Genomic DNA, 22,585 nt, shown 5'->3' with positions numbered 1-22,585 from the left:
CCATGGATTAGGGAATTGCTACACAGATTGTGTGTGGTACACGAACTGATGCTGAATGAAGTCATCAGAGTCAAAAAACCGATGACTGTGACAATGGAAATGGAAAAAGCACAACTACAGTAGAATTAAAGAAAACCAAAAAGCTAAACCCTAAATTCCTATTTCTATGAATGTGTGTATGTAGACACAGGGGATCCCCAAAGTGCAGTCTGAAGCTCATTAATGCATTTATAAGTGACTTTTGGAACACCCAGCATATACAAACATCTATCCTTATGTCTATACCCATCCCTTCTTTTCCCACTGTCCTGGAGGTGCAGTGACTTTACTCCCCTCTCTCCTCCACATAATCTGCATTTCCTTCCATATGGATGTCATTTCCCAGGATAGAAATGTAAGGTATGAGGCCAAGGACACTTTCATCTTTGTCTCTATCCCCAGTGCTGGGTACAATTCCTGACAAACAATAAGCACTTAACAAGTGCTAGTCGACGGACGGGATTGTATCCTCTTATCCTCTTATTATATACTGAAACCACAAAATGCAACCCTTATTTTAGCAGACTTCTAAATAGAAGAAACATCTGTTTTAAATATGACTTATTGAGATGTGAAATCAATAATTTTCTTTGAAGGGCACAGCCTTATAGCTTACACGCTAAAAGCTCACCCATTTTTGTTTCTTCCTTTGAGCAGATTTTACAAGACTCCTAACGTGACTTCCTAGCTCCCTCCATCCTCAGGCCCCTGCATTCTGCCCAAGAGCACTTTTCTGAGGATTCAGTATAGCTTGACATCCAAATACATAGGAACTGATGGGACAGAAAGACCCATTCCAGGTCTGGAAAGAATGTCAGTGGTACTCCAGAACCTTGCCATCTATGGCAAGCTTTTGATAAATCCTGAATGGATAGGTAACCTCCACTAGTCTCTAGGTCTTTCACAATATCTTTGTTTATATACCTAACTCCATATGTATCACTCTCTTTTTGTCTATGTACCTACACCTCTCTTGGTCACACTTTATATACCTATCTTTCTCTGAGGTCTGTTAGATAGCTATCACCCAATTTTTATCTCTCAATAACTATGTGTATCTTTAAAACTATTTCTCAAAAATTATTTGGGACAGATTAGAAAACAGAAAAGTAGGTCAATTTAACTGACTTGACGAGGAAAACTCAGAAATAACTAAACTCTAAAAATTCTAAGAACATAACTTATCTGGTAAAAAACTCCTTATTTGACAACTGCTAGGAAAAAAAATGGAAAGCAGTCTGACAGAAATTAGGTTTAAACCAACACCTTACAGCATATACCACAATAAACTGAAAATGGATATATATACTGAATATTAAGGTTTACACCATAAAAAAATTAGAAGTGGACAAGGTCAGGTATCTTTCACAGCTGTGAGAAGAAAGTTCTTAAGAAAATAAAAGGACAGAGGAGACAATAAAAAATAAATTAGATAATTCCAATTACACAAAATTAAAAAGCTTTTGCACAAACAAAAATAATGAAATCATAATAAAAAAGCTACAGGAAGGAAATATGAAAGAGGGCTATACTAGGATCATGGGCTTAGTACCCAGAGCTAGGCCAGCAACACAAAGACATCCAGAGCTGATCTCAGACTTAGCCCCTACACAGCTGCCCAAGCCAGCAGTTCTATTACTCTACAATCGCAGGCATAATCCTCTCACCCAGGACGTCACAGGGGTCTCCCAGAGAAGATTGCAGGAAGAAAACATTAAACAAAAAGATAAAGAGCTATTATGGGACTGGGAATATTTCTAAGCCACAAACCCAGAGAAGGTAAATAACTCCAAAACACCTAAGAACAAAGAGCACACAAACACAAAGAACTAAGAGCAAAACCTCAAAGAAAACCACAGCTTTCCCACAAGATCAACTAGAATTCCTAAAAGAAATGATGGAAGAGTTAAAAATGATATTACATTGAAATGGGAGCAATAGAAGAAAGGAAACAAATCAGAGCTATGGAAGAGAATTGGAAAGAGCATTAAAAACTTAGCCCAAAAAGTTACCCCAATAATAAGACACCCTGAAAATTAGAATAACCCAAATAGAAGTAAATGTCTCCACAAAACAAAAAAATATTACAGCAAAGTCAAAAGATTTTTTTTAAATGAGGAAAAAGAAAAACTCACACACTGAAAACAAATGACCTAGAAACCAGACCAAGGGGAAACAGTTGGTGAAACATTGGACTATCTGAAAGTTAATCACAAAAAAAGGCCAGGTGAGGAGGCCTACACATTGTGTTCAGGAAGTCATGAAAGAAGACTGCCCAAATCTCTCAGAACCAGACAGACAAAGTGAAAACAGAAAGAATCCAGTGGTCACATCCTAAAAGAAACCCCAAATGAAAAAGTCCAAGAACATCATGACCAAATCCAGAGCTTTCAGGTGAAAGAAAAAAATTACTGCAAGCATCCAGAAATAAGCAGCTCAAGTACTGATGAAGTACAGGATCACACAGGACTTGGCAGCTACCACTATGAAGGAACAAAGAGTAAAGAATATTCCAAAAGGTAAAAGTTTTATGGGCTTACAACCATGGATAACTTATTCTGCAAAACTGAGTAACAGAGGATTTTCAAGCATTCCTGGTAAAAAGATAATCAATCAATCAATCAGTAAACATTCATTAAGCACCTACTATGTGCCAGGCACTGAGCTAAGCTCTGGAAACTTTGAAATACAAACATGTGAGTAAAGAGAAATATAAAAAGGTAAGTACAAGTGAGTAATTGGAGAAAACTTGAGTAAGGATGAGGTGTGTGCTGTCTAATGTGGGTGGGGGATGATACAAGCCTCCTGAGAACCATAATGTCAGCAAGGGCCATAGAGTCAAAAGAAGGGTCTGGGATTAAGTTTTGTTTTGCTGTGATGATCTTAAATAAATAAAAGGGATATGCTAGGGCAGGAAATAGGGGACAGTGCCTCTGGAAATAGGTTTAGAGGAGAAATCTATGTAGAAATAGAAGTATATGACATATGCGAAAATAAAGAAATAGATTGAGAGCTAGATATAGAGTTGATAGAGACATAGATCTGTCTAAAAAGTGGTAGAGATAAATGTAGACACAGAGATGCGAGACTGTAATGCACAGAGGAAGAAACAGGTGCAAAAATGTATCTATCAGGCAGAAAAAGTTTTTGCTTTTCTTTTTATATCTAACACTAAGCACATGCTTAATAAATGCTTGTTGATTGAGGTGGTGATAAAAACTGGGGGTAGAGAGAATGAGAGAAATAGAGATGCAGAGAAAGAAATATATGAATGGAGATAGAGAGCTATTTAAACTGAGAGAAAGAAACTTAAAATGACAGAGATACAGAAACAGGGAAAGTGAGAGAGAATTTCATAAAAGGAGACTGACACCTAAATACCTAAGAGCCTGGAGAATTACAGACCTGAAGACCTAAATCTAAAGCACTATGTCTCTAAGCCTAGGTTGAAGTTTTCTAGGTCTTACAGTTTATTGTTTCAATAAAAACCTAAGGTTGGACAGTCCTGCTCTAGAGCATAACCACACCTTTACTGCTCATTAAACTCCCAACCATCCAACTGCTGCACAAATCTAAAGGGCACCAAAGGGGCCACTTCATACTGAAAGCAACTCTGAATCTGAACTACTGAGGCAAAGAGAGGGTCTTGAGAGACCCCTCAGCTTTCCAAGAAACAGAGCAAGCAGCCCTTACAATAGGGGTTACTTTCTGACCCTCTAACACTACAGACAAGCAAGTTCTGAGCAGTTTGGCTGGAGGTAGGGCCCTTCTAGGAAAACCTAGAAGCAACCACAGGCACTGGTAAGAAAGGTAATGGAAGAAACCCACATCAGGGGGCACTGAGCTAACAGAATTAAAAGCTGATATATAACTAAAGCTTCCGAGAATCACTCCCAATGCCTAAGATAAGAGTTAGTGTTAAATGACCATGTGATCAAATATATAGGGTTGGAAGGAGCTTGCCCAAGCTCATAAGTCTTTGCAAAAGTCTTGCCTTCAAAAGAACTAGTAGTAGTAGTAGTAGTGGTGGTAGTGGTAGTAGCAGTAGCAGCAGCAACAGTAGTAGTAGTAGTAGTAATTATCTGTGGCAGCATTTAAAGACACAAAACACATTACAAAAAAATCTCTTTTTATGCTAAGTATTTTACAAATATAACTTCAGATGATCCTCATAACAACCCTGGGAGTAGGCGCTATTCATTATCCTCATTTTATAGGTGAGGAAACTGAGGCATAGCTAGTAGATGTCTGAGGCTGCAATTAAACTCAGAACTTCTTGGCTCTGAGTTCCCCATTCCAGCCACTCCAGCACCTAGGTGGACATAAGTCAACCAAAGGAAGTTTCCTTGGTCTGCACTTACCTCACCACCACTGCAAACTCTTAGGGAGGGAATGAACAGCTGCATCTACAGAATTCCACACTAAGCCACAAAGCTGGAGGGACTGTACACACATTCAAATCCTTTAGGACACTCAGTTCTTGCCTCAGTGACCCAAACAAACCTCACACTCACACCTCAAGATTCCCCTCACGCAGGCCTAGAAGACGATGGGACACAATTTATGTTTGTCAACAAATGTTCATGTCCCAGGCTGCTGAAGGCCCACCATTTCCCAATATGCCTTTCTGATGGCTCAAACTAACCCCCCCTCATAATTCAGAGTCATCTTTACCTCTCTTCCTGGTATTTATTTCCTGGTTCTTAAACATAATCATTCCTCTCCAGGCTGCACTCTGGGCTTTCTCTACGATGTCCCCTCCACTTTGAAGCTTCCTTTAATGTGTTGTCTCCCCCAATAAAATGCATGACAAAATGTCCTTGAGGACAGGTCAGAGACTGTTTTAATTCCTACTTGTAATTTGTATTCCCAGAACTTAGCATAGTGCCTGGCACATTAAGAAGTGAGTATTAATAAACGTTTGTGGATTTGGCTTCTTGTGAACCTTTCGTTAAAGCTCCTTCCACCTTATTACTGGTCCTTGCTTGCGTATCATTTAAAATGGTAAAAATATACCAGGGTCTTCATTGGAACAGGTGTGACTTGGCTTTGCCTACAGAGCCGATCTTTAAATTTAACACTTGGTGATTTTAGTAAACAACTGTGAAAATAATTCATCTTCACTCAAACAGGAGGAACATACATGCAGTGTAGCTATGATACAATGAAATCAATTTTTAATAGACAATAGAACCTATACAACCAATTCAATACCAATCAGTTGCCAAATATTGTCAATTCTACTTCAAAAGCTCTGTCCCCTTCTCTCCACTCTCACAGCTACTCCCCTGCTTCAGGCTGATGGCCTCATATCTGGACTACTGCAATAGCCTTCTAATTGGCAAATTTGGGCTGGATGTCAGGAAAAACTTCCAAACAATCAGAAGTGCTCAAAAGTGGAATGGTTGGTGGACTGAAAAGGTGGTGTACATCCCATCCTTGGAGCTCCTGAAGCAAAAGCTGGAGGACACTCATCAGGATGCCTCTGTACATAAGTGAGACTAGATGCCTGCTGAGGTCCCTTCCAACTGTTAAATTCTGTGAGTCACCAACTATAGACAGAGAATTATCAGGCTGTGCGATCTGTCCTGCCACTGTTCGCTCAGTAAAAGCCCCAGGTCTTACCTTGCCGCCATATCCCATACAGGGTCAAAACCCAGTTTATGAAGTGCTGAAGGGGTTGAGAGTGGAAAAAGTTTAAGAAGCCCTGCTCTAGATCTGCCTATCTGCCCCATCACTATACTTTCTAGATCCCTAAGCAGGGCTTTCTAACCTGTCAATGAAACCTAAGGATCTTGGGCATTGCCGTTATGGCCACAGCCACTCAATCTAAGGAGCAACAAGCCTTTGATCCGACCTGCAGCTGAACTCTTCTCCAACTGCAGTGTGAGCTCCTTGAGAGCACAAATTGTCTGGCTTCTCTATTGCTATCTCCTACACTCAGCACAGTACCTGGTACACACTAAGTGCTTAATTACTGTGTTTTCAAGCTCTCATTTATTCAATCACTTTCTAATTAGCCTCCCTGCTTCAAGTTTTTCCCCTTCCTAATCTAATCCTCTACAGCTGCCAAAATTATTTTTCTAAAACACAGGTCCGATGTCCCTCTGATACTCAATAAATTAGAATGGCTCTATTACTTTTAGGATCAAATACAAACTCCATCATGTCAAAGAAAACACAGACAAAAAAAAAAAGAAAATAAGAAAGTAAAGACAAAAGTCTGCTTGGATCTGCATTCAGACTCCATCCATTGTTTCTCTGGAGATAGAGGGCACTTTTGATCCATCACAGCTGTCTTGAATCATATTTAAAGTTCTTCACAATCTGGTCCCAAAAAGCCTTTCTGGCCCTGTTAAACACTACTCCCTCTAACACAAGCTCTAGTCCAGGCAAACTAGCTTTCTTACCGTTTCTCACACATGAAACTCCACTTTTCATCTCAGTGTGTTTGGCACTGGGTGTTCCCCAAGCAGAGAAGTGCTCAATCCTCACCTCTTTCAAACCAGATTCTTTGAAGGTTTTGCTTACATGAAGCTTTTCCAATTCTTCCCAGTTGCTAGGGCCTTCCCTCTCAAATTATTTTGTATTTACTTTGTATATGTCCCTTTATGTACCCGTTGCCTCCCACCCCAACTGAACATAAGCTCTCTGCATCCCTAACACCTGGCATCTGCTTGCCTGGTACCAACTGCACTTAAGACTAAATGATAACAGCATTATGGGAGAGCAAAAGAAGGATCTACCTCTACTTTCTCATGCCATTTCTGCTGAATTCCCCCTTCCGTGGCACAATGCTGCCTATGACCGATAACCAGAAGATTAAGGGCCCTATGGAAACAAGTCCCAGACTTCTCAGCTCTGCCCTTCAATATATGTGTATATTCAGTAAGAAAAACAATAGCAAACTGCCACTTACGCAGTCTCATTTGTGTTTGCCAAATACAAGTGTACATACCTTCATGCTCTCAATGACTAGAAGTGTAAGACCAAGCCCAAAGGGACATGGCTAATTTAGTGTGCTCTTCTAATATCCTGGAGAGTCACCTAGAAGCTGGAGAAATTCAGCTCCAGGCCAGGATTAAGAGCAGGATTGTGGGAGCTGTTCTGAGGTGTGCCTCCCCACAGGGAGCCTGAGGAAAGAGGGCAGGAATGATAGGCCCTCATAGCTGAGGTCATTTTTCATTTAGAAAACCACATTCTCAAGTACAGACATAGCTCTCTCCAAGTGAATCCACCGTGTACACATACATGAGGTTACAAAATCACTAAATTAGGGTGCTCGAGTCCCCTCCAAAGACTGAGAGCCCCATCTTCCCACATCCATTGAAAATATAACAACTATGTTACTTACATATAACTCTTCAAAAGCCTATCAACTACTTAAAGCAAGCTTAACCTGTAAATGTAAAAGCTAAAAATTGAGCTTTTTTTTTTTTTGAGAGAAAATAAAGAACTACACTGCTTACTTCTCCAAACATTCGATGCTGCTCCCTTCCCTAACAAACAACTGCACATCTTTCCAGATAAGCTGTCTGCATGAGCTGCTGGGAGGGCTCTCCATGGATCTCTGAGCATCTGACCGTAGCAGTACAGTGACCCCAAAGACTGTCTCTCCGAAGGTAGCATTCATCACATAGAAGCCTGAGGGGTGGGACTGGGAAGTTGGTTGTGTTGCTAGTAGCACCCTCAAACCAGCTAGACCCTAACATTACCAGCAAAGAGGATTGTTTTTCTCTCCCAAAGCTCAGAGCTTAATGACCCAGCACTTTTCTTAGTACAGACTGGTATTGTATTCCACTCCTCTACTCCAAACAAGGAAGGCAGGGTCTGTGGCAGAGCCATGTGCCCAATCCAGGCCTTTCTCCTCTGTCCCAATGCGCGCTTTACCCAGTACGCTGTACTGGGAAAGGCCATGGACTTGCCCAGAAGCCACAGAGTTCCACTGCCTCCCAGTAATCACTGTGGCCCAAAAGGTATTTTTTGGTACACAGAACCACAGATTTTCAGAGCTGGAGTGGACCTCGAAAGGTCATCACATCACATCCCTTCTCTTTACGAAAGCCTACACTTCGCTCCATCTAAGATGACGTTTATCCTATTGCAAGTGGCTCCATGTACAACCTTTTCAGTGATTATCTTACTAAGCAAGAAGTTCTTCCTTGGGTCTAAACCAACTTTTAATTTGTTAATGATTTCACCCCATTCCCTCTATTCTCCCTGGAAGACAACTAACTGCTATCTTCCCTCTCATGGCATTTCATACTCATTGTTGTCAAGAAGAGAGAAGGGTACAGACTGAACTCCAGTAGAAAGAGAAGATCTCTTATCACTTACGTTGAATGTTAAAGCAAAATTTCTTTTGTTGATAAGAAATATAACTGGAGACTGCTCCAATGAGTGCCATCGCAAGGGCACTGGCTATGCCGGCAATTGTCCCAGTTTCTGTTATCGTTCCTGCCAAAGAAAAAATGGAGAGAAGCACCGACAGGTGAGGTGAGGCAAGGCGAGGCACAGAAAATCACAGAAACCCATCACACCAAGGTCTGGCTTTCTTTCGCTACGGACACCAAACCATAATGGTCAGTGAATCGTGATGGAGATGGACTTCTGATGAACACAGACTCACACTTAGAAGGGTCCAATCCACACCTGAAAAAGAAGCCCCATTTATACACATCAAACTGCTGAGTGAAGACCTCTAGGGAGAAACGACTCACCACCTCCCACCACAGCAACCTAGTCCAGTTTGGGAAAAGTCCAATGTTCAGCAAATTTTTTCTGCCAAATCTCAATCTGACCAAGCAGAGTTAAGTCTAATCCCTACCTCTGACTAATTACAGTCATCCTTCGACATTGGCAGTTTGGGTTGAGTGAAAGGTTGGTCATCGATAATTAAATGGAAATTTCTGGAGATTTACGGCATGCTGCAGAAAATGGCAAATGATGCATATATGTAAAGAAAACTTTAAAAAAAATTTACTAAGTCATACATGCAGAAATACTATAAATTATTCATCTGTTTTATCGTTTACTACCATAAGTATATATACATAACTTTATCATATGAAAGTTACATTTTGTAAAAGTTTCAGTGCACTAAAGAGCAGTGGGCAACATACTCTTTTGGGGAACGCCTCCTCTTTGTCTACCATCCGGACTCAGTCCCATGATTTTCTCCCACAGTAATCTCTGTATCTTGTGCTTTTCATAGACGGAAATGCATGAAGGGGCTGCTGCAGCTACTGACCAGGAATATGTAGTTTTACTTGTCTTGTGCATTAAATATAATCAGAATCATAAAAAATAAAGGTTTGGGGTGGGGCCTAGAGCTATTTGCGGTTTTTCCCATTCGCAGAGGTCCTGCACCTCTAACCCCACCCCTTCCACCCCCATGAATGTCAAGGAAGGACTGTATACTTGATACAGCCATGTGCTTCACCCTAAATTCGTCTATATTATGTATCTGTATTTTTTAAATATGTCACTTTGGATTTCCCAAGCGCTTTCATCATTTCAACAAACCTGTGAGATATGTGGGGGACATAATAATAGTTTCAACTTAGACACTTACTAGTTGTGTGACCTTGGCCAAGTCACTTAACTTCTCTGGGCCTTATTTCCTCCTCTGTTACTTCTTAAAGTTGCTGTGCCACTCAAATGAGATAACATACACGTAAATTGTTTTTCTGACTCTCAAAACCTATTCAAAGCTTTTCAAGTCTATCAGTTACTATTATTATCATCACTGTTTTACAGAGGAAGACAAAAGCACCAAGATTGAGCAGCTAAATCAAGGTCACATGGCTAGCGGCAAATCCAGGTCTTCCAGTGGCCAAGAAGTCAACAGTCCTTACCCTTAAGGAGTCCTCATGGAATTCTTTAATCCTGTTCACACACATCTGAGATCACACACACACAATTTGGATGAAGGGATGCTTTGGGGGCCCAGCTGAGTAACAATGACTCAATACGTACTGTCCAACAGAATAACATCTGGATCAGAGCTTCTTCATCTTTTTGTGTGTGTCATGGACCCCTTTTTAGAATTATGTTTTTAAATGCATAAGATAAAACATGAAGGTTTACAAATGAGACCAATCATATTGAAATATTTATCAAAATATTTAGAAAACAAACAAGTTAATGGACTGCTGGTTAAGAACACGTGATCTAGACATATAGTAACTTACCAGTTCCAGGGTCATCACTGCTATCATACCTGCCATCCCCTGGAAAAGACGTGGAAATAGTTAGTATCTGCCCATACTCTCAAAACTCAGCTTCTTCCCCCAAGTCATAGCACCCAGCATTCTCTCCCCTCCTCCCTTCATACCAGCATATGGGTACCTCTGATTCTCCCTGCCACAGCCCTTTCCCTAAGCCAGCAGAACCTAACAGATTGTGACCCAATCAAAGGCTCATGGGATCAGAGATGTGGAGTTGGAAGAGATCTCCAGAATCATCTAATTGAACCCATATGTTAATTTGGAGAGAAGGACCATGACGTTTAGTGCCTTGCTCATGATGAGAAAGCTAGTGGGTGGCAAAGGTAGGAATAAACCCAAGGCTTCCTCACCTCAAGCCCTGCACTGTATCTACTGTAGTCGTGCTATATTCAACCAGGGATTTCTCATCCCTGGAACACAAAAATCCCAGTCTTCCAGGTGACTGAGAACTCTGGGTTCTGACTTTCATGGTTTTAAGTTCATTGATGAAATAACACAGGCAAAGTTTACATGGCACAAAAGGTCACTATGGAGATTAGAAGACCAACCTCAGGTATTCTAAAGAAAGAAGACTTAACTGGCTGAAACACTGGTTTTTGAGGGAAAGAAAAACATTGGACTCAACAGTACTGAGACACAATTAAGTCAGTCAAGGGGCCTTGGTAATGCAGACAGGTTAGTGTAGTCTTCTCCACTGAGAGGAGGTATTTATTAGGTGGCCTTCTACAATGAAACCAAGTTATTACTTAGGGAAAAAAACCTTTCCCCAGGAATCACTCTTCAACCTATTAACCAGGCAAGACTGTCCATAAAAGAGGCCTAGATCTATTAGTCTCATGCAAACCAAGGGCTAAAAAAAGTCTGGGAGTTCTGAGTCAGCTTGGGGCAGGGAATAATACCTGGACAACCTTGGCTATGCCAGGGAACAAGAAGGCTTCCAGAGCTACCTCACCTTTTTTGACTCTTCTGGAGCCAGAGCCTCTATCATGGATCCTTATCCAATTCTGTGTCCCAATGACCAACAACTCACTCTTTGCTCCAGCCCTAGAAACAGCTATCAACTGTGGATAAGTGTGAACTCTACCTCTTCATACTCCAACAGAACTCAGATCCTGAGGATCCTGGCCTGACAGGTGAGCTTTCACCATATCTTCCCTGGAACCAGGCCACTGTGCCATTTCCTGGTCATCTCCAAACCAGCCACCTGAATGCTAACACTGCACTTCCTCTCATTTAAATTTAGACTCCCACCTCTGGGACTCTGGGCTCTGTAGTTGAGTATCTTGTTCAGGATCAGGCCACTTGCGCCACCTCTAAACCATACAACCTGCATTTGGCTCGCACCTTCCCAGCTCCTGCTTACCAACTTTAGCTCGGGCCTTTGTGTGTTGTCTTTAGCTACTGAGTGTCTTAAGAGTGGGAATTGTCTTGCTTGCTTGTTTTTGTACCCACAGGGTTTGGCACAGTACCTGCTTAATAAACACCTTTTTCATTCATTCATTCAAATGACTGTAGGTGAGTTTTCCTTTAGGAAAAAGAAGAGAGAAGAAAAAACTACTTATATGGAGGCAAGCTTTTGAACTGGTTCTTTTAGATCAAAGCAGCCTCCAGTCCTTCAGAGTGAGGAACTGCCCAAATTGCAGAGAATCTCAGAGGTTCAGAGGCAGGAAGCCATTATACAGCATCCCCAAGCAGCCACAGCACAACCACTTGAGAGCCTGTTACACAGAGTGCTTAAGTATATTCAAAAAACCCTGGTTCTGTCCTCCAGTCAGAGAATTTCAGTGCTAAAAGGAGCATCAGAGATCACCTAGTCAAACTCCCTCGTTTTATTGGGGGGATACTGAGACCCAACATGCCTCAAAGGCACAAAGCAAAATAGTGGCAGAATTAGAAATTGAATTCAGGTTCTAACAACAAAGTTGAGAATCTTTCCCTCAGATTTTCCAGGTATGAGCCCTGGGACTCTACACTTTCTTTACAGAAAGGATTGTCTGGTTTTTTTCACTTATCTTTTCCTCTCTTGATCATGGTGAGTATGTTTCTGGGAGTAGATGACACAGGAGCTTGGGGACTCACCATCCCCTCTTCTCCATTCTTCCTGCTACTGCCCTAGTTCAGCCCCCCACCTTTTTTAAAATATTTTTTGAAGCACAAAGACTTTTTATTCTTTTTTTTTTTAGTTCCAAATTCTCTCCCTCCTCCTACCCTCTCACCCACCCAATGAGAAGGCCTATTACAAATATATATAATCATGAAAAACAAATTTCTACATTAGCTCTGCTCTCCCTCATCTACCACTACTACCAGCTCCCAAAAAGCCAGAAAGAGAGAGAAAAAAATCCTTCAATGTGTACTTGGGAGTTCATCTGTTCTCTTCTGAACATGGATAATACGTTTCATCATAAGTCCTCTAGAATTGTGGTAGGTCACTGTATTGACCAGAGTTCTTAAGTCTTTCACAGTTATCACCATTACAATACTGCTGTCACTATATCAACTGTCCTCTTGGTTCTATTCATTCCACTTTGCATCAATTCCTACAGGTCTTTCCAAGTTTCTCTGAAACCACTCCACCACCCCAGCCATTTCTTACGGCACAATAATATTCCATCACAATCCTATACGAAAATTTGTTCAGCCATTTCCTAATTTCTCTCTCACCCCTCACCCCTGCTCCAGTTTCCAGTTCTTTGCCACCACCAAAAGAGCTGCTATAAATATTTCTGTACATATGGATTCTTTTTCTTTGTTCTCTTTGGGAAATAGACTTAGTGGTAGTATTGGGGGGACAACAGTTTAATAGCTTTTGCGGTATCATTCCAAATAGCTTTTCCAGAAGGACTAGTTCATAGCTCCACAAACAGTGCCTTAGTGTGCCTGTTTTTCCCACTTCCCCTCCAACATTTGCTATTTTCCTTTTCTGTCATGTTAGTCAGTCTGATGGGTGTGATATGGTGCCTCAAAGTCATTTTAATTTGTATTTCTCTATTAGTTTTTTGGAGCGTTTTTTTCATATGGCTAGTTCAGGTCACCTGCCTGGACTACTGCTTTACTACCAACTCTACTCTGTCCTCCATCCAATCCACCCTTCACATTGTCACTAGACTAATATTCTTTATGGATTGATCTGATAACATCCCTCTTCTGCTGAAAACTGTCCTATGGCTGTCTATTGCCACTTGAGTTAATTTCAAACTCCCTACAAAATGTGGAACCACCCTACCTCTTCAGTCCTATTTTCCATTATGCCTCCCACTCACCCAGTTCTAGACTCTAAAGTTTCAACCTGAATGGACTCTACAACATCCCCCCTACCCCACCACGGTACACAGAGTCTTCTCTTCGTGCCTTTGCTCATGCTTGTCTCCTCCATACCCAGCTACTAAAAGCTGACACACAGTCTAAAATACAGCTCAAATGACAATAAAAATAACACCTACTTCTTTAGCACTTTAAATTTTAGAAAGAACTTTCCCCTCACAAAATCCCTGCAAGTAGGTAGCATAAGTACCAATAGTTTCATTTTAAAGATACAGAAATAAACTCACAGGGGCAGCTAGGTGGTACAGTGGGTAGAGACCTGAAACTGGAATCAGGTATATCTGAGTTCAAATCCAGCTCAGACACATCCTAGCTGTGTGACCCTGGGCAAATCATTTCACCTGTTTGCCTCAGTTCCCTCATCTGTAAAATGGAGATAATAACAGCACCTACATAGTAACAGGATTGTGGTGAGGATCAAATCAGATACTATTTGTAAAGCACTTAGTAGGCACCATATAAACGTTAGCTATCATACTGTTATTACTAAGCGATTTGCTCAAGTTAAGTGTCAGAGTGGGATTGGAATTCAGATCTTCTGACACCTTAGTCAAGTGCCCTTTCCACTGTACCACATGTCCCAATGAAATTGTGTTTATGTCCAAACCCAGAACCTCAGCTAGCACTTGACTCATCATTTTCCTGTGGATTTTTGTCATTTTACTTTTTATCACAGATACTGATGTATCCTTCCTAACTCTTTATAAAATCGAGAGTGGCATTCAGGCAGGAATGAGGGCACAATTCGTCTCTGTATCCCAGAGTATGCATTTCACCTTCAACAAACCATCATCTGAGCAGGTGGACTTCAGAAAAACCCGGAAAGACTTATGTGAACTGATGCTGAGTGAAATGAGCAGAACTAGGAGAACACTGTACACAGTAATAGCCACAGTATGTGATGACTGATTTTGTTAGACTTAGCTCTTCTCAGCAATACAGTGATCTAAGACAATTCCAAAAGACTATCCACATCCAGAGAAAGAACTATGGAGTCTGAATGTAGATCAAAGTGTACTATTTTCTTTTCTTTTTTTTTGTTTCTGCTTTCTTGTGGTTTATCCCTTTGGTTCTAATTCTTCTTTACAACATGACTAATGTGGAAATATGTTTAACATGATTGTACATGTATAACCTCTGTCAGATTGCACACTGTCTTGGGGAGGGGAGAACAGAGGGAGCGGGAGAAAATTTAGAACTCAAAATCTTATAGAAGTGAATGTTGAAAATTAAAAACAAATAAAATTAAAAAAAAACAACAAACCATGATTAAGCACTCATGCAGCATATCACATATAGCCCTAAATTTAATTTTATAGGTCCAGTTTCCTTTAATTTCCTTCCTTCTACTTATACACAACTCAGAAGTAGTGGTATCTTTTGAAACCTATTATCAAACCAATGAGGTAGAATCCAATGGTCCTATGTTGCTGAGCCTACGCTTCGTCGTATATATTTTTCAGTCACGTCTGACTTTCCAAGTCCCATTTGGGGTTTTCTTGGCGGAGATACCAGAGTGCTTTGCTACAGTTTGCACTTTGGTATCTCTGCCAAGAAAACTCATTTTACAGATGAGGAAACTGAGGCAGAGTTAAATTACTCTGGGGTTGGCACTCCATCCACTGCAGCACCACCTATATCCCCCAACCTTAGGTTAGCCTTGAGATATTCATACAAGCAAAAAGCAAGAAAGATTTCTTTTTAGAAAAAATTGTTCTCACTTTGATAGAGGTTGTTCTGTGTCTCAGAATGGGAGGATAACGGAGAGATTAACCCTGCTAATGGCAAATGTCTACATTTTTTTTTGTGAGATGGTCGGGGTTAAATGACTAGCCCAGAGTCACAGAGCTAGTAAGTGTCAAGTGTCTGAGGCCACATTTGAACTCAAGTCCTCTTGACTCCAGGGCCAGTGCTCTATCCACTTCACCGTCTAGCTGCCCCTTACATTAGTCACAATGGTAGTTAGAAACCTACCCTATAAGCTTTGACCTGCTGTTCCATATGCAGCTTGGACCAGTTTGGACCTTGTTAGCCTGGTACAGGACTTAGCCCTTCTGATGCTCATGTAATCCAACAGCCTCTGCAGACCCAGGAACAGGAATTAGAAGTATGCACCACTTGGCAAAAAAACTGGAAATCAAGGGGATGCACAAAAATTGGGGAATGGCTAGAGAAGCTGTGGTATATGAATGTAATGGAATACTATTGTGCTATAAGAAATGAGGAACAGACAGACTTCATTACAACCTGGAAAGACTTACATGAACTGATGCTGAGTGAAGGGAGCAGAACCAGGAGACCATTATACACGATTACAGACACACAGTATCTGTAAGGACTAACTTTAATTGACTTGGCTCTTCTCAGCAATACAAGGTTCAAAGACAGCTCCAAAAGACTCATGACGAAAAAAGCTATGCACATCCAGAGAAAGAATTACGGGAGTCTGAATGCAGATTGAGGAAAACTATTTGCTCTTTTTTGGTTTTGTTTCTTCTTTCTCATGATTTATTCCATTGGTTATAGTTCTTCTTTACAACTTGACTATTGTGTAAATAAGTTTAATGTGAAGGTATATATAGAACCTATGTCAGATTACATGCCATCTTGTGGTGGGGGGAGCAGGGGGCAGAGGACAAGGAAGGAGAGAAAATCTGGAACTCAAAAACTTGTGGAACTGAGTCTTGTAAACGAAAAATAAAAAATAAATTAGAAAAAAAAAGTATGCACCACTACACCTGGCAATGACTGATCCAAATGTACTTAGAAGTGACTTAAAAAATAAAGAAATGAAAATCACAAATTTGTTTTAAAAGAGGAAACTGGGCTAAATAATCTCGAAATTCCCTTTGATCTAAAAAGTCTATGAGAAACTGAGAAAGGTCTCTACAATTTCTGCAACTCCATTTCACACCCCCATTATCTGAATAGAAGCAGCAGTAAGTGTGAGGCTGAGGGCTAACCATCTTGGGCTACGAAGAGTTTGTTCGCTATGGGCCAGTCAGCTTCATCCAATTTCCCAAAAGTGGGCAGTGGGGGAGAGAAATAAGTATAGGTTCATCAGTATAAATCACAGAATTTCAGAGTTACATACATAACTCAACAAAAACTCCTTCTACGACATCCCTGATGAGTGATAATCCAACCTTTCCTTAAAGACCTTCAGTGTGGGAGAACCTACCACCTCCCAAGGCCAAGACACCCCACTCCAGCTTGGGACAGAGCTAATATAAGTTTTTCCTTGCTATCAAAAAAGTATCTGCCTCCAGAGAGAGAACTACTGAACTCTAAGTACACACTGAAACAAAATTTTCTCACTTTGTTATTCTTGCTCTTTTGGCAACATGGCTAATCCAGAAATATGTTTGTATGATTTCACATGTATAACTGCCATACTGCTTTGCCTTCTCAGTGGGTGGGGGAAGGGCTGGGGGGGAAGAATTTGGAACTCAAAAATTTTAAAAGAATGCTAAAAACAGTGAATTTGAAGCTGTAGGTACTATCAATCTCACAACCAGGCTGTGAGAAAGGTACTGTAAGCATTGTATGAATGAGGAAGCCAAGGCTCAAAGAGGTGAAATTTTCCACCCAGGGTCACAAAGCTTTGGCTGGATTCAAACCCCAAAGCTTGCCAACTCCAAATCTGGCATTCCACGCGCTCCATCCCTCTGCTTCTCAAACAGCAGAAGGGCCCAATCACCACTGTCCCTTACTATGTGGCCGTGGAGCCTAAACTGAATGGGGCTGCCAGAAGCCTGGCTAAAGAACAGGAGCCTCACAATTTTAGCACACTGGAAAATAAAATGAGTAGAGATACAAACACTCTCTTAACTCCTCAAGTGGTTTTGGGTGCCTATGTTGGATCCTCAGCAGCACAGTCTGGATGCTGCAAGGACCATGCCAAAAAGGTCTCAAAAAAGGAATGCTTTTTGGGATGTCAGGAAAGGGAATAAACAGGTATTAAATGCCTACTAAGTGCCAGGCACTGTGCTAAGCACTTTACAAATATTACCTCAAGTGATCCTCTCAATAACCCTGGGAAGTGGGTGGTATTATTATCCCTGTTTTACAGTTGATGAAATTGAGGCAAACAGGGTTAAGTGACTTGCCCAGGGTCACACAACTAGTAAATGTCAGAGATTGGATTTAAACTCAGGTCTCCTGACTCTAGACCTAGCACTCTAACTACTGCACCACCTAGCTGCCTCTACTTGAGGTTGTCCAGAGATAAACTACTACACTGGGAAACTGAGGCTTAGCAAGCTCCCAAAGAATGAGGGTCCAAATCTCCCTCAGGCAGAGTCTGGGCTTAGTTAAGTAAAAAGGCAAAAAGGTGCCACTTGGGAAGTAAGAAGTGTGGAAAAAAAAACAAGCAGATTGCCCCCACTGGAGGAAGCAACACATTCTCAGCCTCCACATCTGTTAATCTAACAGGAGGGAAGAAGAGGCCAATCATGAAAGGCACTATTTGAGGACTGATGGCAGAAAGGATTCCTGGCTCCCTCCAGCAGGTCTAGAGGAGACCAGAATAGATCCTGACAGAATGGTTCCCATTTGATCCAAGCCATACATGTGTATATGCTAGTGTAACTCTAAGTACCCAAAATATCTGGAAGTTGTTATGCTTCAAACTCTTGGGACACTCGCAGATAGAAGCCACATGGACTGGCTGGACACCACATTTATGAGAGAACGCTTGCAGCTCTTCAGAAGAGGGACTGGTTTTCATTTTGCTACATTCATGATGAAATGTACACATGAGAAACTTCATTCGATTCTTACATTTAAACAGATTTTTCCAACAGAAAAATAACAATATGCACAATAACTACAACAATGTAAATAAAAATAATTAATAATTCTAAATAGTTGGAATTAAAGAATCAATCCCACTGAAGAGAAAACCAAATATACCTCCCTTCCTGGCAGGAGCAGAATGCTGCATGTACTGTCAGACAAAGTCACTCCAGAGACTATTTTTGTTATAAAGGAGGGGTCCATTCTTGGTGAGAAGTTTCCACAGCCACTTCTCAGCCCTTTTCCTAGATTCTTCTTCAACATGCCACACCTACTCTCTGGCCATCATCCTCACCTTCCCATCATGGGAGCCTGGACTCCCCCCCTCAAGGTCCCCTAGCTCTACAGATGAGATGTTTGCCGTATCTGAGCACAGACCAGGCTTCCACCCCAGCGGTCATGCCCACCCCATGCCATGCATAATTCCCTTTCCAGTTCCCCTAGATGTGCTGTCTTCCCCCATTAGAATGGAAGTTTTGTGGGCAGAATTTCTCCTGCTTTCTCTATTTGTGTCCCCAGTGCTTAGCACTGTACCTGACACATGGTAGGGGCTTAATAAATGTTTTATTTATTTAGAAAAGAAAATGAGTTTAGACCCAAAAGATATCAACAAAAAACATTTAGGAAGATGGGGATGAAAGCAAAAGAAGCAATTTTCTGCCCTGCTCTGTCCACACTATGGTTATAACTCTCCAGTCCCTCCAATTTCAGTAGGCTAACACTTAGAATCAATCGATCAGTCAAAAAGCTTTTATTACGCATTTACTACACGCCTGGCACTACGACACTGGCTAAGAACAAGGAATACAAAGAAGAACAAAAACTCTCAAGTAGCCCCTGCTCAGAAGGAGCGTACATATTAATGAGGAAGAGAACACACACACAGAGTAGAGCTGGGAGAAGGCTCAAGCGGCTGGCAGGTACAGGAAGATTTCCTTCAGGAAGCGGTTTTTGAGTTGTGGAGGTAAGTCAAATGTAAAAAGCCTGGAAAAGGAGGAAGGGGCTCAGCTGTTTCAGGCCTTAAATGCCAAAGAGAGCTGACGACATTAGAACTATGTTTTAGGAAAATCACGGCAGCAGGTGAACAGAAGATTGATTGGAGTTGGGGGAGACAAGGCAAGGAGATAAATTAGAAGACTACTGGCACAGGCCTGGAGAGAGGTAATGAAGGCCTGACCTAGGGTGGGGGCTATGTGAATCATGAGGACGGCACGTATACAAGATGTTGTAAAGTTAGATAAATAACAAGTTTCGGCAATAGATTCGATATATAGGAGGGGTAAAAATGAGGGGCTGGGGATGGTATTCAGGTTGCCAGCTTGAGCGACATGGTTGCTAGAAACACTGACAGTAATAGGGAAATTTAAAAGAGTGATAGATTTTGGAGGTAAATGCTGTTTTGGGTATATTACGTTTGAGATGCTCACGGGACATTCAATCCAAAATGTACAATATGAATTTGGTGATGACGGACTAGAGCTAAATAGAAATGGGGATCATCTACGTGGAGATGATAATTTGACCCACAGGAGAAGACAAGATCACCAAGTATGATATTATAAAGAGAAAATAGAGAGGGCTCAGGCCAGAGCCTTGAAAGAACTCCCACAGTGAGTAGGCCCAACAAAAATGACAGGAGGAAGTTGTTGGACAGATAAGGAAGGGTACTGAGTAGGAGGAGGTGACCAGCAGTGTTAAAAGCTGCTGAGAGTTGAGGAAGGATGAGGACTAAGAAAAGTCCCTTCGATCTGGCAATTAAGAGACCAGTGGTAACGTTGGAGAGGGCAATACTGGTTAAATTCCAAGGCTGGCAGCCAGATTGTGGTGGGTTTAGAAAGCAGTGAAAAGAGAAGTAGAGACATAGAGCATAAATTACTTTTACAAGGAATTCAGCTGAGAAGAACAAAAGCTAGTGGGCATTGTAGGATCAAGTGAAGGTTTTTGAGAATGGGGGAATAGAGGATATTTGGAGGAGAAAGAGTGGGGGCGATATGCTACAGAAGAAAAGACAGGCAGGATCAAGGATACACACAGAGAAGCTGGCCTTAACAAAAGGTGGACCTTGTCATTGAAAACAAGAGTGAAAATGAGGTTTTTAACTGAGTTGGGGGAAGGATATGCCAATCATTACAACTTTCTGACTCACAGCTCCCTCCAACAGCACATGAATAGGAAGAAAGGCAGATAAGAGTCATCCAGAGTTGAGGTGCAAGGCAAGGCAGTTATCAGGACTAGGGGCTAAGGCAGGGGTGGGGAACCTGCAGCCTAGAACCCACATGGGGATTTTGGATTGAATCAAAGGGAAACACTTGAGGACCTAGAAGGCCACATGTGGCCTGAGGCCGCAGCTTCCCCACCCCTAGGCTAAGGGATTACAGAGTAAAGGATACCGTAGAGCTGAGAGATGCCAGATTAAAATGTAACAAGGAAATGTGTAACAAAATATATAAAAATTCAATAAACTTAGAGAATGTTATTTTGTGGCTTTCTAAGTCAATATGCAGCTTACCGGGATGCTTCCATTCGAGTTTGACACCACTATTGTAGAGTTAAACTAGATCACCAAGGTGTCAGACTTCGGAAAATTAGAAAGTCAGAGTTGGGATAACAGTCTGGGATAGTAAGGAGGTAAATGGTAAAACACATAAAAGAATTTCAGAGTTCACCAACATAGGAGGAGAACAGGTATGAGTGATGGCAAGGCTAAGGTTAAAACTATCTCTTTGTGTGTAAGAGAGACAGAGACAGAGTGCTGAAGTCTCATACTATGAAAGGAGGAATTGGGATGAAGCAGAATATGGTGAGCCAGGCACTGAACTCATTAGAAAGAAGGGAGAATGACCAAGCAGTTAAGAGTAGGTAACAGAAATCTGGATTTGAATTTCATCATATTTACAACATGGACCTCAAAGGGGGAAAAGTTCCTATATGATGGCAGCAGGGGGAGAGCCTGGAAGTGGTAATGGGGAGAAAGCAGTATTCTGAGTGAGTAAAGCAAGAGAAAACCTACGGAGTGTTGTAAAGAGTAGCCAGGAGGGAGCCGGCTCTCAGGGAATGAGAAGATGGAAGGAGGGAGAGAGAGAGAGAAAAAAGTTTGATAAAAGGTTTGTTAATTATAGAAGCAGGTGGTCTGGGGGCAACATACCAGAGTCAAGCAGATATAGAGTGGGACCTCGGGAGAGTGGGGTTGAAATGAAATGGGGGAAGGGGAAAGGATTTGTTCTTCAAAAGCCAGGACTTCAGAATCACTAGGACAGCAAGAGTAAAAGGGGGTGGAAGTATACTAAGCATTATGAAATGAGTCCCGATACAACATCACATGGAAAGAAATCCAGGGAGAGATGGAGATGATTAGACGGTTCCAGGCTGTTCCTCAAGGCCCCAACTCACAGCAGGTGGTACCGGGAGACGTGAGGAGAACGTCCTCACACAGGGAGTCAGGGAGCCTGCTCAGGAGGAACAGGACCTCCCTTAGCCTACCAAATCATCAGTCTAATGGGTTGCTATGCCCTGTTGAGTGTCTCACTAAAATCTCTCATTGATCTCCTTCTTTTCATTCATATCACAGTCAGTCAAGTGCACAAGCTCTCACCTGGACTACTCCAAGAGCCTCCTAACTAACTTCCCTGCCTTCACTATCTCCCTTCTCCCATCCATACTTTACAAAACCCATCTCATTTCCTGTGTCCATGTCCTATTCCTGGAACGCTCACATCTCCAACTTCCTAGTAGACATCTAGATGTGCATATTCTGTAGATGTCTAAAACTGACCTCATTATCTTTTCACCCAAACCCTCTCTTCTCTAACTTCTCTGTTTCTGGCAAAGGTACCAGTAACATCTTAATCACAAAGGCCCCCAACCTAGGTGGCCTTCTGGATTCTTCAATCTCATACTTCACCCTAGATAATCAGTTGCCGAGACCTGTCAATTTGACCTTCACAACATCTCTTGGACACATTCCCTTCTCAGTCCTCTGACACTGGCACTTTGAATGACTGATTCCTTTCAGCACGTACCTTCTCCAACATGAGAGATCCTCCTTTTCTGATCCTCCCTATCTCTGCAAATCCCTGAAATTACTTGGGATTTCCTTGGGATTTATTTTTTCTGTGATAATGTTGCTTCCCCCAGGAGAAAATAAGCTCCCTGATGGCCAGAAGCATTTCATTGCTCTTCGTATATCAGCATACCAA

At 41.7% G+C, this 22,585-nt stretch overlaps 1 protein-coding gene across 4 annotated transcripts in view; it reads right to left on the bottom strand.

Moving 5' to 3' along the window:
* CD99L2 (CD99 molecule like 2) overlaps positions 1-22,585 on the bottom strand; it is a 120,426-nt gene that overhangs the window by 5,884 nt on the left and 91,957 nt on the right. For all 4 annotated transcript variants that reach the window (XM_036739994.1, XM_036739993.1, XM_036739992.1 and 1 more), the window contains 2 exons: positions 10,233-10,271; positions 8,377-8,496 (listed from right to left, as the gene is read on the bottom strand). In XM_036739994.1, coding sequence (XP_036595889.1) covers positions 8,377-8,496; positions 10,233-10,271 — 159 coding nt within the window. The remainder of the gene's footprint in view (positions 1-8,376; positions 8,497-10,232; positions 10,272-22,585) is intronic.

This window comes from Trichosurus vulpecula, chromosome X (assembly GCF_011100635.1).
Source record: "Trichosurus vulpecula isolate mTriVul1 chromosome X, mTriVul1.pri, whole genome shotgun sequence".
Taxonomy (NCBI): domain Eukaryota; kingdom Metazoa; phylum Chordata; class Mammalia; order Diprotodontia; family Phalangeridae; genus Trichosurus; species Trichosurus vulpecula.
The sequence above is the reverse complement of the archived record's forward strand: the minus strand, read 5'-3'. Positions and strand labels throughout refer to the sequence as shown.